The following is a 15,534-nucleotide window of genomic DNA, read 5'->3' as shown; positions in this document are numbered from 1 at the left end:
TCTACATCACATTCTGTTAACTCTTTTTCCTTTCAGAAGGGACATAAAATCTTTGAAAAGTAATGACCCTGTACTTGTGTTTGAATCCTCAGGTCTGAAAGGCAGGTATTGGATGGAAAAAAAAAAAAAACCCAGAGGTCTGAAAGGGGAACATTTCTGGAAGAACTCATCTCCCAGGAACCTTTGTCATATACATAGGCCAACCCATGCCTGTCTCTCTAGTTCATAGGTGAGGAGGAGAGAACTTCAAGTCTGGAATCCACCCCACCCCCACTGTGTGACTTGGGGAAGTTTAACTAACCCCCCCTCCCTTTTTTTGAAAAAATGATCCTTTTAATTGCTCTTAATTATATAAGTCAGGTACTATCATAGTAGAGGATCATAGTAAGTCCCCAGTAAGTGCTACTTTTAAATGTAATGTTATATATATATGATGTGTTCCATGTCACACCCTGAGCCAGCTTTTACTTCACCAGTAGGTATGGCAGATTTTTTTTTATTTTTTTATTCATTCAATTTCCTATCTCAACCAGGTCCTTTTTGGTACTTTTCCACTTTAGGACTTTCTTCAAAAGATACACACACATTTCAATAACGTATGTGTTTAATCTTCATTAAGCATCTTAATCCATTTCTTGTCTAGGCAGTTCCCCAAGGCATATTTTAAGGTAGAGTTTAGGGCCCTCGGCAATAGCTACATGGAACAGTCTACCCCGACTGTCACTCATTTTCCTCTTGTTTTCTGTCACCACACCTGACTCCCCTGCTCTTGCGTCCATGTTTCAGATTGTTCTTTGCATACACAGCTCAAGATACCAAGTGTTTATTATGTAAGACGCTGCCTCACGAAATTTTCGTTTGCCTGTAGGTTTTGTTGAAGACCATAGGCTAGAGATCAACAAAGTGTACCTGTAGTCACACAAAGCTAGATTCACTAACTTGTGGTAACTAAGGAGAACATATCAAAGGACTCAGTGTTTCAAAAGAAGAGATGGGATTGTATTTATAATGTGTAGGTTCTTGTCTTTTATTTGTTTAATGCTTAAGTTTTAAGAGCAGAGGTTGTTCAGTGGCCAGATCCTTAGAAAATGAGATTTGTGCAGCTAGATATCAGTTTGGTAACATAGGAGCTGAAGAAACTGGTTTTATAAAATTTGAGCTTACATTAATTAGGATGCCTATTCAAATTAGGCTGCTGCAGTTAATTTCAGTGTATCTATTATGTATGTATAATTACAGCATATGTAACCTGCTAGTGTTTTTCATGGTTTTGATTTCAAGTTTTTGGCTTTCCCTTCACAGTTCAGTTGCCCACAGGAACACTTTCTTTCTGTATCAGCTTTTCATGTCTTAGTTAGGTAAGAATCTCCAGATGGGAGCTCGAGAGAGAACTCAGCAGTCAAGAGCACTGGCTACTTATCCAGGGATCTGGGGTTCAATAACTGACACATGTATCCTAACGTGACTCCTGCCCCAGGGTATCTGATGTCCTTTTATGGTCTCAGAGTGCACTTAATACATGTGGTAAATAGACATATAGGAAGGCAAAACATTCATACATATAAGATTAAAAATAAAAATAAATAAATAAAAGAGAGATTGATAGACATAATGGAAAGAAAGAGTGGAATTGATATTAGGAAATAAGCTTATATGATTGCTTGTCATCCCAAATCTGCAAGGTGGGCTTTTAGATTGGAATTTTAGACTTAATTCCACTGTGCTAAAGAATTCCTTTTTGCTCAGGGGAGGTCATTCTCTGTTCTATTCAACCCTCATCTGATTGAGCAGGACATCTCCACATTACAGAGGACAGTCTGTTCTTTGTTTCCAAATTCTACTGATTTGAATGTTAATATAATAAAAAAAACATGATGGAGAGATTGTTCAGAGGTTAAGAGCATTGGCTGTTCTTCCAGAGGTTCTGAGTTCAATTCCCAGCAACCACATGGTGGCTCACAACCATCTGTAATGAGGTATGTAATGATATTTATAATAACAGACAGACATGCATCCAGAGTGCTATATACATAATAAATAAACAAATCTTTAAAAAACACACATCATCACAAATACATCTAGAAAAATGTATGTTCAAATATCTGGAGGCCATGTACCATCCAAATTTATCTAAAATGTTAATCTTAATGTCAAATAATTTTTTTCCATCCACTTGATTATTGTTTTTTTATTACTCCAATCAGAAAGATCTTGTTAAACTATTACAAAATATTCACAGAAAAAAAAAAAGAAACAAAGTTTCCTTGGAGTTTTTTGTGTCTAGTTTTGGTCTTGGAAAGGAAGTCTGTTATAGAGCTATAGGTAGAAGACATGCAAAGAAAATGCATAACTGATCCGAGGGTGTACAATGACTGGAGCATCTTGATGTCCTTCCTGAGACTATGCAGCTACAATTCTTCATGAGAACTCTAAAAGGCTGTAACACCGGCCTGTTGTAACTGCAACACACTATTGGAATTTTGGTATTGCAGATCCGATATCATCCTTCTGGAGCTATTTTTATAAGCCTTCATAATATTTTATTTAGCCTAACGTATCCAAACCTCTGCTTACCATGTTAATGATATATAGTCAACAATAAAATATTTTACAGAATTTTAAATCAATTTTTTTATTGTGGCAGATACATATTACACAAATCTCACCATTTTAAGCTTTATGTGTACACTGACTATTTTAACATTATTTTGTAGGTATCACTACAGCCTAATCTAAGAACCGTTTCATCATCTACTGAGTACGAAGGGAATATTCTACAAGACATAGATTCATGCAACCCAAATCAGGCAGGCCCTTTGCACGTTTGGTAAAGAGGACTGGGGGTTCACTCGCATCTCCCAAAGTTACTTTATGAACATAAAACTAAAAATAATACTGAACATCTTAAGATAAGTTATACCTAAGTCAATGTACAATATCTTATGTTGTACATTCCACAGATTTGACAGTCACGAGACACAATTCAAAGAAGACGTCATCAAGGACATACAAGAGACTAAAAACTTTAAACCGCTCCATTCATCTGAGAAGCAGCAGCTGCTCTGCCATGAAGAACAGCTTGTTGCCCTCCACCAGGACGGAGTTAATCACCACAAACCCAGACATCCATGTTCGCACACAGCAGAGAGAAAACAGGATTTGTAATAGGCAGGGGAAATAGATGGAAGATGTTAAACAGGAAGCAATAAAACATGGTAGTAAAACAAACGTATTCAATTATCAGATTTAATTTAAAACCTTGGCACAGCACATTAAGGAAAGGTTCTTCACTCATTAAAGCCTCTATCACGTGTGGTTGGCAAAAGTGGTATTTTCCCTGGGAAAAGAACAAGATCACAGAAAGGCTGAAAAGCACTTATCACAGGATTTGGAACATGTTAAGCATACACGATACATTCATAAGTCTTACTATTTAGAGCTCAGTTATGTTCCAGGGTAATGTGTAATAAAATTGAAGTGAGTGAGGAAAGCCTTGGCTGCCATACTGACAACTTCGTATTCCACATTTCAGAAGTTAAACATAGCTAAACAATATAACAAAGGAAGTAGGAATCAAACAGTTGTTAGTAATTTGAACACATTTCCTCTAAATCGCAAACCCGATAATTAGTTTAAATCACAAATCCTGGCTGTTTCATTTAATATTATCAGTGGCTCTCATTTTATAGCAGAATCTTTAAAACACATATTCTATTCGTTGATATAGATTATTTCACATTATATCCATAATGAAGAGAATCCATACTTTAGTTCACTATCCCATTCAGGGAAAAGCACTAACATGCTTTTGGGTGACTGGAATTAAGCAGGTGTGATGACATATTAATTAATATATTAAGCCATGTAGGACGAGGGTGATAGAATGGTAAGTGTCACGTGTTTCCTCCAGCTTCAACGTCCTTGTCACAGCTGATCTTGAACATAGCCAGCACCCGTGTTCTGATCTGTTTGGTCTTAGCACCATAGATGATGGGATTGATCACAGGAGGCAGCAGCAGGTAGACGTCTCCCATGAGAACATGCACAATGGGATCCAGGCTGTTTCCAAAACGGTGCACCACTGACAGGCCAATGAGTGGTACATAGAAAGCCAGGACCACACCAATGTGTGACACACAGGTCCCAAACGCCTTAGCTCGCTCAGACTTGGAAGGCAGTTGCAGAACTGTTCGGATAATCAGGAAATAGGACAAAGAGATGAACATGACGTCTACACCCATGACTAGCAGAATGGCAGTTAGACCATAGACTACATTGGGCAATGTGTCTGTGTAGGCCAACTTCATCACATCCTGGTGAACACAATAGGAGTGGGAGAGCACATTGGAGTGACAGAAGGCCAGTCGCTTGATCAGCAGTGGGAGTGGGAAAAAGAATAGGGATCCCCGGACCAGAGCCACCATGCCGATTTGGACTGTTACTGTATTGTTGAGCACAGCAGCGTGACGCAGGGGGTGGCAGATAGCCACATAACGGTCAAAGGCCATGGCCAGCAGGATGGTTGATTCAATCGCTGAGAGAGCATGAATGAAGAACATCTGGGCAAGACAGGCATCAAAAGTAATCTCCCTGGAGTCAAACCAGAAGAGGGCGAGAATCTTGGGCATTGTAGACGTGGACAAAGCCAGATCAATAGCTGCCAGCATGCAGAGAAAGAGGTACATGGGCGCGTGCAGGCTCCGCTCTGTCCTCACTATGAAGACCACGATGCAGTTTCCAAACAGCGCTATGGCATACATGGAAAGAAGCGGGAAGCCGAACCAGAAGTGAGCTTCCTCCATGCCCGGAATGCCAATCAGCATGAAGGTGGCATGGGTGAAGTTGCAGGAGCTCATCGCTGACACCAAGTGGGGCGGACCAGAAGAGGGAGAGGCCACACTGACAGCCTGCAAGGACATGGAGCAGAATCAGAGTCCCCTGGAACTTGGTGGTTTTAGCACTCCCTCTCCTCTTACTCTTTCTCCAACCATACCCCAGCTCCTGCATACAAGGCTCTCCTTTCCCACTGGAAGAAATGTGAATGCTCCAAATTCTTTAATTACTATTACTAAGGTACATTTAAACATTTCAAAAATAAAGCTTTGGGAGAAAAATACTTATCTCCAAAATGTGGCTTCCTCCAGATTTCCTCAGATTCTCTTCTTGTCCCTATCTTTATCGTCCAGATACTAGGGACTCCCCTTCTCATAAAATCACCGTATTAAGTTCTTTTCAGATAAAGACATCCTCCTTCCCCATCTCTTCCAGTTTCTTCTCCTCTGATGCCCCCATCCTCTACTGACATCATTTTTATTTCTATTTTTCTTCCTTCACATTTTTTTCATCCCCCTCTCTTTTTATATTTATTAATTCAAACTTCAGAAATATTAACTTGCATCACCAGGTCAGCACAGTGCAATCTGTGAGATGCAGCTATGAGAACCATTCCTGTGACTTTACTTGGCTTGCCTAGGGTATGAGATGGGTAGGTAACAAAAACATCAGAGCAACCTGATAAAGGTTTGCAAAGGAATCCATTGCCTGCAGGGGGTGATGAAGACAGAGCCTTTGTCCAAGAAAGGATGCTCTTTACATTTCAATCCTGAAGCAGGAGTAGAATCAGGCAGACAGAAGAAGAAATAAAGGATCTCCCAAGGTTGAGAGAACAGAAAATTTTTTTCAAGTATTTCAGAATTCTAGGTCCTTGGTTCTGAGGTTCGTAAACGGGGAGGGAGAAACACAGTGGCAACTCAGAAAGCAAAATCAAGCAGCTCCCTCTAATCATGGTTTTGCAGATGGAAGTGCTGACGAGTTTCACCACCTCCAGCAGATCCTAGCTAAGGGGGGTGTTTCTGCTCCTGGTCACAGCCATCTTCATGCCTGGAAGTCACCTCCAAGGTTATATCTTTTGTCCAAATAGAGTTTGGTGTGTGTGTGTGTGTGTGTGTGTGTGTGTGTGTGTGTGTGTGTGTGTGTGTGTGTGTATGAGAGAGAGAGAGAGAGAGAGAGAGTGTGTGTGTGTGTGTGTGTGTGTGAGAGAGAGAGAGAGAGAGAGAGAGAGAGAGAGAGAGAGAGAGAGAGAGAGAGAGAGAGAGAGAGAGAGATTCTGATTTGGAATGAGGTATTACTGATTTTTTACTATGCTATTCTGAGAGTTTTCTGAGGAACCTATGCCCATAAATCATTCACATCAAGGAGATATTTCTTCTGCTTATTTTGTGTAGCACAATGTTGATTTGTTTTGACCCCATATCCCACTCAGACACCTGATCTCTCACATCAAAGCCATCTCCCATCAGGCTCCCTAATGTCCTGTTTCCAGAGCTGGTTAACATCAGGAGTGACTGGCCTGGCTGTGAGCATCAGGAGCTTTGATGCTAAGTAAACAATGATGCAAATGTCTTTGTTGACAGTATCCAGGGTATCCTGGTTAATTTGTTTATCTCTCCCAGGATGATACCCCCTTCTAACCAAAGTCTTTAATAAAGCTTGTCCACGTCCTTTACCTTAATGGACAGAGTTTAGAGAACAATAAAATGAGAGATTTTAAAAACTAGTTGTCCCTATTTTAGATGAGCAAAGACAAAAAGATTAAGGATACAGAGGCTATAAAATCTATTATCACTAATCTTGATTTTCACCACCCTTATGGCTCATGTAGGTAAAAGAATAACCTTTTTTTTTTTTTTTTTCTGATAGTGAATTCCAAACCTTGCTACATGCTGCTGTCAGAGAAAACTGCATTCCTCGGTGAGATGAGAGATAGCTTTTATCTTGAATTTGTTTATTTGTCTTTGTCACAAACAACTCATGGAAAAGAATGCAAACGTCCCAACAAAGGACACTGTGTGGTATGGGGCAAAGCTAAGCAACTTTCCCTGGGGAAAGACTATGTTACGTGGCCATTGGACCCCAGAGAAATGGGGATAATACGAAAATCCGGAAGACTGGAGATGTAACAAGAGACAAAAAAAAAATCACATTTCATATTCTCAAGGGCTTCTGTGTCACTGACATACTCAAGGGTCTGTCTCATCCACAGAGTCAGACACTTTCCTCATCCACTGCTCTGCAGAGCTTCTGTCCAGCCTTGGTGGCGCTTAAAGCACAGAACTAGTTTCTGGTCTGTTTTGTGCTATTTTAAAGAAGGTAAAACAACTTTCTAAAAAGGCTACATAACCTAAAATAAGTATACAAAACATTAATATAAGCAGTAAAATAGCAAGGTCGTGGCATATGATAGTCTACTAACTCAATACTTTCCTAATGATAATAATGAAGCATCAGAAACTGGTCTTCCAGAATCCTTTATATCCACAAAAGCATAAAAGACAATGCATTTAGCAAAAACCAGAAGAAAATGTATGCATTGTGATCTTCAAATGTTTACTGAATGAATAAAATAGAACATTTAACAGATGGCATGCTGTGCCTGCTTATGGATTAGAACACAAACCTGTGTTAAGATTACAGTTTTTTCCTAAAGATGATACAAAGATTTACTATAATTGCCATTGAAGATTTTTTAGCTTGTCTAAACATTAGTTTTTTAAAAGTTAACAAGGTAAAAGTATGATATTTTCATATGAAATGTGTTATTGTACATTGTTCTGATTCAGCTCCTTACCATGTTCTTGCTGGTCCTCTTAACTCCCTCAAATACTTTCTTCTCCTGCTTTGTGTCATATAAACTGCATAACCCATTTCTACCTTTCTTATTTTAAAATCCCTTTCTTCTCCTTTGATAGTCTCCTTTCTACTTTCAACACCACACACATGTATGCATGCACTCATGGGCACATGCACACACACACACATACACACACATACACACACACACACACACACACACACACACACACACACCCCACCCCACATCTAGAGATCATTTATCATTCTGAGTCTAGTTTATGTTGCTTAACATAATGATCCCCAGTTCTCTCCATTTTCCTGTAGATTGTATTATTTCATTCATTACAGTTGAACATAATTCTGCTACATACCACCCACCTTTCTAGAAAGCATCAGTTAAAGCTCTCAGGCTCACCTTAGATGGAAGCATGCGGTCAGGGTCTTCACAGACCCTTAATGTGGCAGGACTCTTATGCTGCCAGACTCTTGGTAAGAGAGCACTCACCTGGGAATGATGCTGTTCTTCTCAAGGAGGGCAGTGGATCTGGCTTTCACTTCCCTTTATAACGCTACTTAGTAGGCTCAGCGAACAAGCTGCTGGAACACCAGCTGATGCTCTAGGGATCTGGCAGACAGAGGAGTGAAATGCTCATGTCTACTTGTGTGCTTCTCTCACTGGCTTTGCACTTTTCATGTCTAAGGAAGCAATCTCAAAGGACCGAGGTCTCTGCCACCATTCCCACTATGACACATGTGAGTCTCTTGATAACAAACACGTGCTCCCACTTCTCTGAGCTAATCTAATTTCCACAGTCAGCCACCAGGTTAGTGTTTCCTCATTATTTGATCTGCTAGACACAGCAGGCAAAGTACATAAATAGTCATGATCATTGAACTCTTGGAGTTCACAGCAGGCTTAAAATCCAAGTACGTACACTAAGATGTAGACCCATAATTCAAAATAGGTTCATTCACATCTCAACTCTCTCCCACTTCTCTTCCAACTTAAGCATAGCTCCCAACATGATGAAGTCACTGTTTATTATGCCTGTGATATGAGCAAAGGTGGATTTTTGGTCTATATCTCATGCATTGTTCATTCATTTACATCCAACAGGTATCTGCCAAGGGTCTATAATTTCATAAGCAAAATAGAGAAAATTCCAAGGGTTATAAAGAATACTTTTTGATCAGATAGATGGAAATAAACTTAAATTAACATATTAATTAAATAGAATTCTAGATAGTCATAAGGAGAAAACAACGGAGAGGATAAGAAGCATATTACTATCAGGGGGAAGTAGGTGAGGCTGCCTGGTGGAGAGATACTTGGAGAGAGAAGGGAAGATATATCCATGAAAATATCAGGTGAAGATTGTTTCAGAAAGAAGGAGCAGAGATGGCAAATATGTTTCTCAAGGAACAAGTATGTCCAGTGCTTAAGAACAAGGCAGGCAGTGTACATGAGTGGAGAGAAGAAGAAGGAGGAGAGGCTGGGATGATGGAAGATTCTGTGAACTGCCCATATAGGAACTTAGAGCATTAACCACTTTACATTCTTCCCTCAGACTGGATGAGCTGAAGATCTATGTAGAACTAGATATAATTCTACAGACTAGACGCCATGACATGGGTTTGTTTTTATTGTTCTATTATTGCCCATTCTGATCTTTTTTCACTGTTTTTCTTCAAGGACTCCATACTTAAAACCTTTGAAATCTGTTTAAAGTACAATATTCTCCAAAAAGCAGCATTTGTAAGCTTAATTTCTTCTCCAGTGACATGTGCCCTCCATCATAACTAGCCATGTGTGCCTTTATCTTTGGTTGATATTTATCTTTCATGATCTCCTATTCTTTCTAGGTTTGCCTCAAATATATATTATCTTGCTATTGCCATTCTAAAAACAGAAATGAAATTATTGTCTTGTTAATTATGTATCAAGACATTTATGATACACCTATATTTAAGGATGTGTTCATTCACTTATTGCATAAGAGCGTGTTCTCTCAGTACTAGTTTTTTGTAGACATCATATTGCTTTTAGAGAATATAGAGATGGATATAATTGAGTCACTACACTAAGATGCTAAAGTAACATCTACACACTCTTGACATAATAAGGAATAATAGCAAAATCAGTGATTTTAATGAGGACTTGAATAGAAACATTAATCTGATCGGGGTGGGCTCAAGAAAGAGGTTTATAAAAAGTAATGTAAATAAATAAATGTGGGTATTTGTCTGTTTGTCTGTGTGCCTTGTAGCTGCAGACTCCAGAAGAGGGTATTAGGTCTCCCTGGAAGTAGAGTTACAGATGGTTGTAAGCTGACATGTGGCTGCTGGGAATTAAACTTTAGTTTTTTGGAGAGCTTCCAGTATTCTTACCTGTTAAGCCATCTCTCCATGTCACACCCCCAGAGATAAGTCATAGCAGAAGGAAACAGAATTCTCTAAGTAGAGAGGTGTTACTGGAGCAATACAAAGAGAAAAGAAAATGAGAAGGTAGATTGATGTGATTTAAAGATAGGTTTTATTCTGTTGGCTTAAGAGAATGAACAGGTCATACCAAGGACAACAGAACTGTGTATGTGTATTAGATTACATTTCTAGAAGTTGTTGGAAGAATACATTCCAGGAAGGTAAGATTAGATGTGCTTATGAATTTAAACTTAAGTGGTATACTTTTTTAAAATCTTCTGTAGCTGACTCTAACCCATCTTTTCTAATTTTCCTTCTAAGCATAATGGCCATGTGACTTATTATCCTGGTTTCTAGGAAACTAGAGAATCAACTTGGTCAGAGCATGACATCTGCTCTGCAAATTACCCATTCTCAGCATCAAGTTGCCCATTTATAATTATGAGAGCTCACTAGTTTTCAGGGACTGGGACGTAGTGTTCTCTACAAGTTAGTGTGTAGATGTAAGGAGGGAAGAATATCTCTAGAAGTGTCATGAAAATCAGTGTCTGGCTTTTGAAATTGAGATTCCTTCTTATTCCCATTAAAATGATTCTCATTAGGAGATGGAAATAGAATAAATAGATATGGATAGAAGAGGAGGGTAGAATGGGAGGATCAAATGTAGATGGGGAGGGGAAAAGGGGTATGGGAGGGAATATAGGAGAGATAGCTAAAATTAAGGTACATTTGAGGAATAGTACAGAAGCCTAATATAGTAGGGACTTACTAAAACATATGCATATATGATGGTGGTCTAAATAAAAAATAATGGGGTCAGGGTCCCATCCATTCATAATTAATAAAATAATAAAATAAAATGCTTCTTTAATGTTTTGATATTATAATTACATCATTTATTCCTTTTTCTTTCTCTGTCCAACCACCTATTTATATCTACATCTACATCTACACCTATATCTATCTTCCTTCTTGCTATCTTTCAAATGCATGTATATTTTTTATTAATTGTTACAATATGTGTATGTATATATATATGATGTATACATTTAAGTATAGGATGTATATAAACATGTATATACACATACACACATACATTTATAAGTATATGATGCATAGGTATATAATGTATATCTGTTTATGTATGTGTATAATGTATAATTATAGGCATATAATGTATATTTATATGTGTATATAATTTATATTCATAAATACATGAATCCCACTACTCTGTTACTTGCTAAGTATGTTTTTAGGGTTGTCCATTTGATATTGGCTAAGGTGTGCTCTTCTCCAATTTTAATACTGAATACTGTCATTTATTGCTCTCAGTTCAAGTCTCTCCTACTGTGTCTCATTGCTTTCTAAGTACCACACTCTATTCAGTGAAGTGGGAAAAATCTAACATGTAAGCCTACATTCTTCGATCTCTCCATCTTTCCTTCTTGGATTTTTTTTGCAGTTATTTTGGACTTTTGTCATTGCTTCATGATGGGTAATTATTGTAAAAAGACCATGATCCATGAGTTTCAGAGAACAGAAAGGGATAGAAATAAAGAGGAATTGGCATTTATTTTTTTTAAAAAAATATATAAATCATCCACACAAATGGCTCCATAACTAATTATTATTATTATTATTATTATTATTATTATTATTATTATTATTATTATTATTTTGCTTTTAGCTCATGTTTATTAAGGAAGATGCATGTTGGAAAGGAGAGAGAGATACAAGGCTATACAAAATCAGGGTAAAGTGGCATTAAGCCAAATGATCCAAGGAGGGCATCTTACACAGCATTTTTCAAAATGAGAAGGTTCGTGAGTAAATGTCTTGGAAAATATGAGAAGGCTATTATGTTCTTGGATGCCATCTAAATTCTTATATACTTTTAAAGATCTCATTTGTTTATTTGTATATTAGTTCAGCTGAGGTGTAAAGATAGTATGAAACTAGGTATCGTGGTACACACACCTGTAATCCCAGGTACTTTTAAGGTTGAGGGAGTTCGGTGTTCCCATGGGGAATTTGATGAGACTACATAAAACCCAAACCAAATCAAACCAAACCAAACCAAACCAAACCAAACCAAACCAAACCAAATCTATCAGTAAGAAAGGAAATATAAAGATACAGGGAACCAGATATTATTAGTAGAAGTGTAAAACCAAGACAACCGTAAGTAAGATGTAGGTTTTGGTTTTCAGAGGTGACTGCAGAGCCCATTGTGGAAAACACTGTTGAAATACAATCCGAAGAGGATCGTCATGAGAAATAAGCACACAGTGATGCTGTTGCATCCAGGTTGGGTAATAGGCAGATTGATAAGGTGAGGGATCCTTTAAATAAATAATCTCTTTTCTAAGTGGGTGGGTGATGATAGTGAATGCTACCATAGGTGGAGAAAGCAGCTTGCACAAACGCTTGGCATGACAGAGAATACTTGGGATAGAAGAAAAGTAAGATTCTTATTGGACTTGGAGTACTTTACAGAAGATAAAGAATTCTAAAGAGGTAAATGGAGGCAGGAAACCCAGAGATATAAATTCCTTATCCTCAGAAAATGTTATCTTGTCATGGGGAAACATAAACAAAGCAAAAGCCCTCCACTCCTTCCCAGTATAAAATAGGTTAGGTTTTGAAAATGCTAGGAATTAAATACAAAGGAGATTAGAATAGTGGTAGATACTGTCAGAAGCTGAGGGATAAATATTATTGTTATGACTATTATTCTTATAATGTTAGGAGTTCTCCAGTAAGGTACACTTGAATAAGAATCTATATGAAGACAGGATGTAAGCTAAGCAGTAGGTCTCTGGGAGAAAAACATCATAGGCAGAAGAATGTTGAATGTGAAATGGGAAGCTGTGTAGTGTGTCTGATGATATAAGAAGATATCAGGAGGCTAATGCAGATTTACTAGGGTGATTCAAGGGACATTGGGAAAGAGAACTGCAGTAGAAGCGATGTAAGTGGTTAGATTCTGGATTTGTTGATAAACAGATGTGGAACAGGAGTAAAAGCAAGGCATAAAAATTAACCACAAGTATTTCATCTTAGCAATTTGGGAAACAGAGTTTCTAGTTATGGAAGCCTGAGATAAGCACATATTTTTATTAATGGGGCTATTAAGATTATTTAATCTGATTGTGAGGCATGTGTATGCAAACATTGATACATATCAGATGATTCTTCACTATAAATGCTAATTTGTGTTTGTTTAGTATTGATGGTATTTAATGTCATAATACAATATGAAATGGCCAGGAAAAGAAGCACAAAATGAAGAAGAGCCCCGAGAACAAAGCTCTGGTGCATCTCAACACATGGAAATCAAGACAAACAATAATTAAAAAAAGGATGGTGCTCCTTACTGAATCCATAAATCATAAAAACCTCAGTGATAATAATAGGGTAACTCTTTACTAGCTGTTAGTAAATGGTTCCCCAGGAACCTCAAAATAATGCAGGCTACTGTCACTGCTCTTAGATGACCACCAAAACTTAATGACAAGACCACTTTCTGAAGACACCAAACACTTCAATAATAAGACTTGGAGAAATAAAGCTGGTACTGACCTGGAAGCTTCCCCCTGCTGGGTGGTTTTCATAGTGCAGAAGGTGCCATCCCGGCTGCTAGGGAGCAAAAGTCAATGGTCACCTTACCTAGCTGTGATACCACAAGCTTCAATAATGATACAGCTTACAAAATATACTCATGGGTGAAACTGTGGTAAAATGTGTTGGGGATAACCACCTATTTTATGATGTGCTTTAAAGCCAACTCCACAAGATTTATTTATGTCTGATGTAAATTTGGCCAAGAACTCATGGTTGGGAAAATCATGAGCGCTAGGATTAAACTACTACTGTCATTTTACCAAATGGACATAGTATCAAACTACCTTCTAAATACACATCTCTATACACATAGAAGCTGTCAATTCTTATCAGAGAAGTTTCTCTGAACAGTAGATGGCAGATGGTTAGAAAATGCTACCTACTGTTTTTTTTTTTTTTAACAAAGGAATGATGTAATATGAAATTAACATGCAAATGTAACTGCTATGATGAGATAAGAATAAAAGGGCTATTGACAAAGTTAGAAAACCACCATCTTAGAATAGTATGGAGGAAGAGGAACTCTACACATATGACTATATATTGCTTCCCATTTATATATCAGTGTCTCCTCATCTGTGAAATAACGGGGCTAAAGTCACAGACATTCAAGATGTAGTCTAGTGTTACTTGACAACATGTCCTGAAGCAGGCCATCTAGGCTTTTATGATTCTATATTTCTTTAGACTGGAGAACTCTTATCATAGCTTTACGTATCTGTTTGGTCTTCACACTGTAGATGATGGGGTTCATGACAGGAGGGATCAGCAGGTAGGTGTTAGCAATCATGGTATGTACATAAGGTGGAGCTCCTTTCCCAAATCTGTGGACAAAGGACAAACTAATCAACGGAATATAGAATATAGCTACAGCCCCAATATGGGAGATACACGTGCTGAAGGCTTTCTTCCTCTCTTCTGGGGAAGCAATGCTGAGGACAGTTCTAATGATCAGGATATAGGGAAGGAAGATGAAGACAGAGTCAAGTCCAGCAGTGGAGATGAGGGCAGTGAGCCCAACTGCACTGTTGATCCTGGTGTCTGTGCATGAGAGCTTCATGACATCAGGGTGGAAACAGTAGGAGTGGCGGAGCACATGACTGTTGCAGAAGGACAATCTTTTTAGGAGCACTGCCAGGGGAGTCTGGATTAGGGTTCCCCGAGTGATGATTGCTACTCCAATTACTACTATTTTAAGATCAGTTAAGACTGAACTATATCTGAGAGGGTTAGAGATGGCCACGTAACGATCAAAAGCCATAGCCAGTAGCACTGAGGATTCCATGACAGTGCAGAGTTGAATGAAGAACATCTGTGACAAGCAGGCATTGAAGCTGATCTCCCTGGCTTTGAACCAGAAAATCCCCAGCATTGTGACCAGAGTGGATATGGACAGCCCGAGGTCAGTGGTGGACAGCATGGAGAGGAAGTAATACATGGGCTCGTGGAGGCTGGGCTGAGTGATAATGACAAAGAGAATCAGGCTGTTCCCTGAGAGGGCAGTCACATAGAGAAAGCAGAAGGGAATGAAGATGCAGGTGTGGAAGGCTTCCAGCCCGGGCATGCCAGTGAGCAGGAAAATGACGAAAGAAGTTGTGGTGTTCTGAAAGGTTGACATGCTAGATTAAAATTACAGAAAAGAGCTAAAATAAACAAACAAAAAAGCTGCATTTCTTTTTGTTTTTTATTTATAAATAATTTTATCCAACATACATTTGGTCAAAGATGAGCATCTATGTAATATATAAAAAGCAGAAATGATACTTTTAAATTGATAAAAATGTATATAATATCAACTACTGCATTTTTTTTTATTCTTGAAAGAAATGTTCCAGCCTACAACTTTCCAGCACTGAC

General features: G+C 38.3%; 2 protein-coding genes across 2 annotated transcripts; both read right to left on the bottom strand.

Moving 5' to 3' along the window:
• Positions 1-2,747: 2,747 nt before the first annotated feature.
• On the bottom strand, positions 2,748-13,746 carry OR51E2 (olfactory receptor family 51 subfamily E member 2). The gene is made up of 3 exons (XM_080913358.1): positions 13,636-13,746; positions 8,138-8,257; positions 2,748-4,907 (listed from the first exon to the last, which is right to left on the bottom strand). The coding sequence occupies exon 3, from the start codon at positions 4,854-4,856 to the stop codon at positions 3,894-3,896; it is 963 nt and encodes a 320-aa protein (XP_080769484.1). The 5' UTR covers positions 4,857-4,907; positions 8,138-8,257; positions 13,636-13,746; the 3' UTR covers positions 2,748-3,893.
• A 604-nt stretch (positions 13,747-14,350) lies between these two features.
• LOC308418080 (olfactory receptor OR51C1-like) lies at positions 14,351-15,295 on the bottom strand (the record flags this gene model as incomplete). Its single annotated transcript, XM_080913410.1, has 1 exon — positions 14,351-15,295. One exon carries the CDS (start codon positions 15,293-15,295, stop codon positions 14,351-14,353), a length of 945 nt encoding a protein of 314 aa, XP_080769536.1.
• Positions 15,296-15,534: the final 239 nt, after the last annotated feature.

This window comes from Micromys minutus (genome assembly GCF_963924665.1).
Source record: "Micromys minutus genome assembly, chromosome: 2".
Lineage (NCBI taxonomy): Eukaryota > Metazoa > Chordata > Mammalia > Rodentia > Muridae > Micromys > Micromys minutus.
Note: the sequence above shows the minus strand (reverse complement) of the source record. Positions and strands in the feature narration are given on the sequence as shown.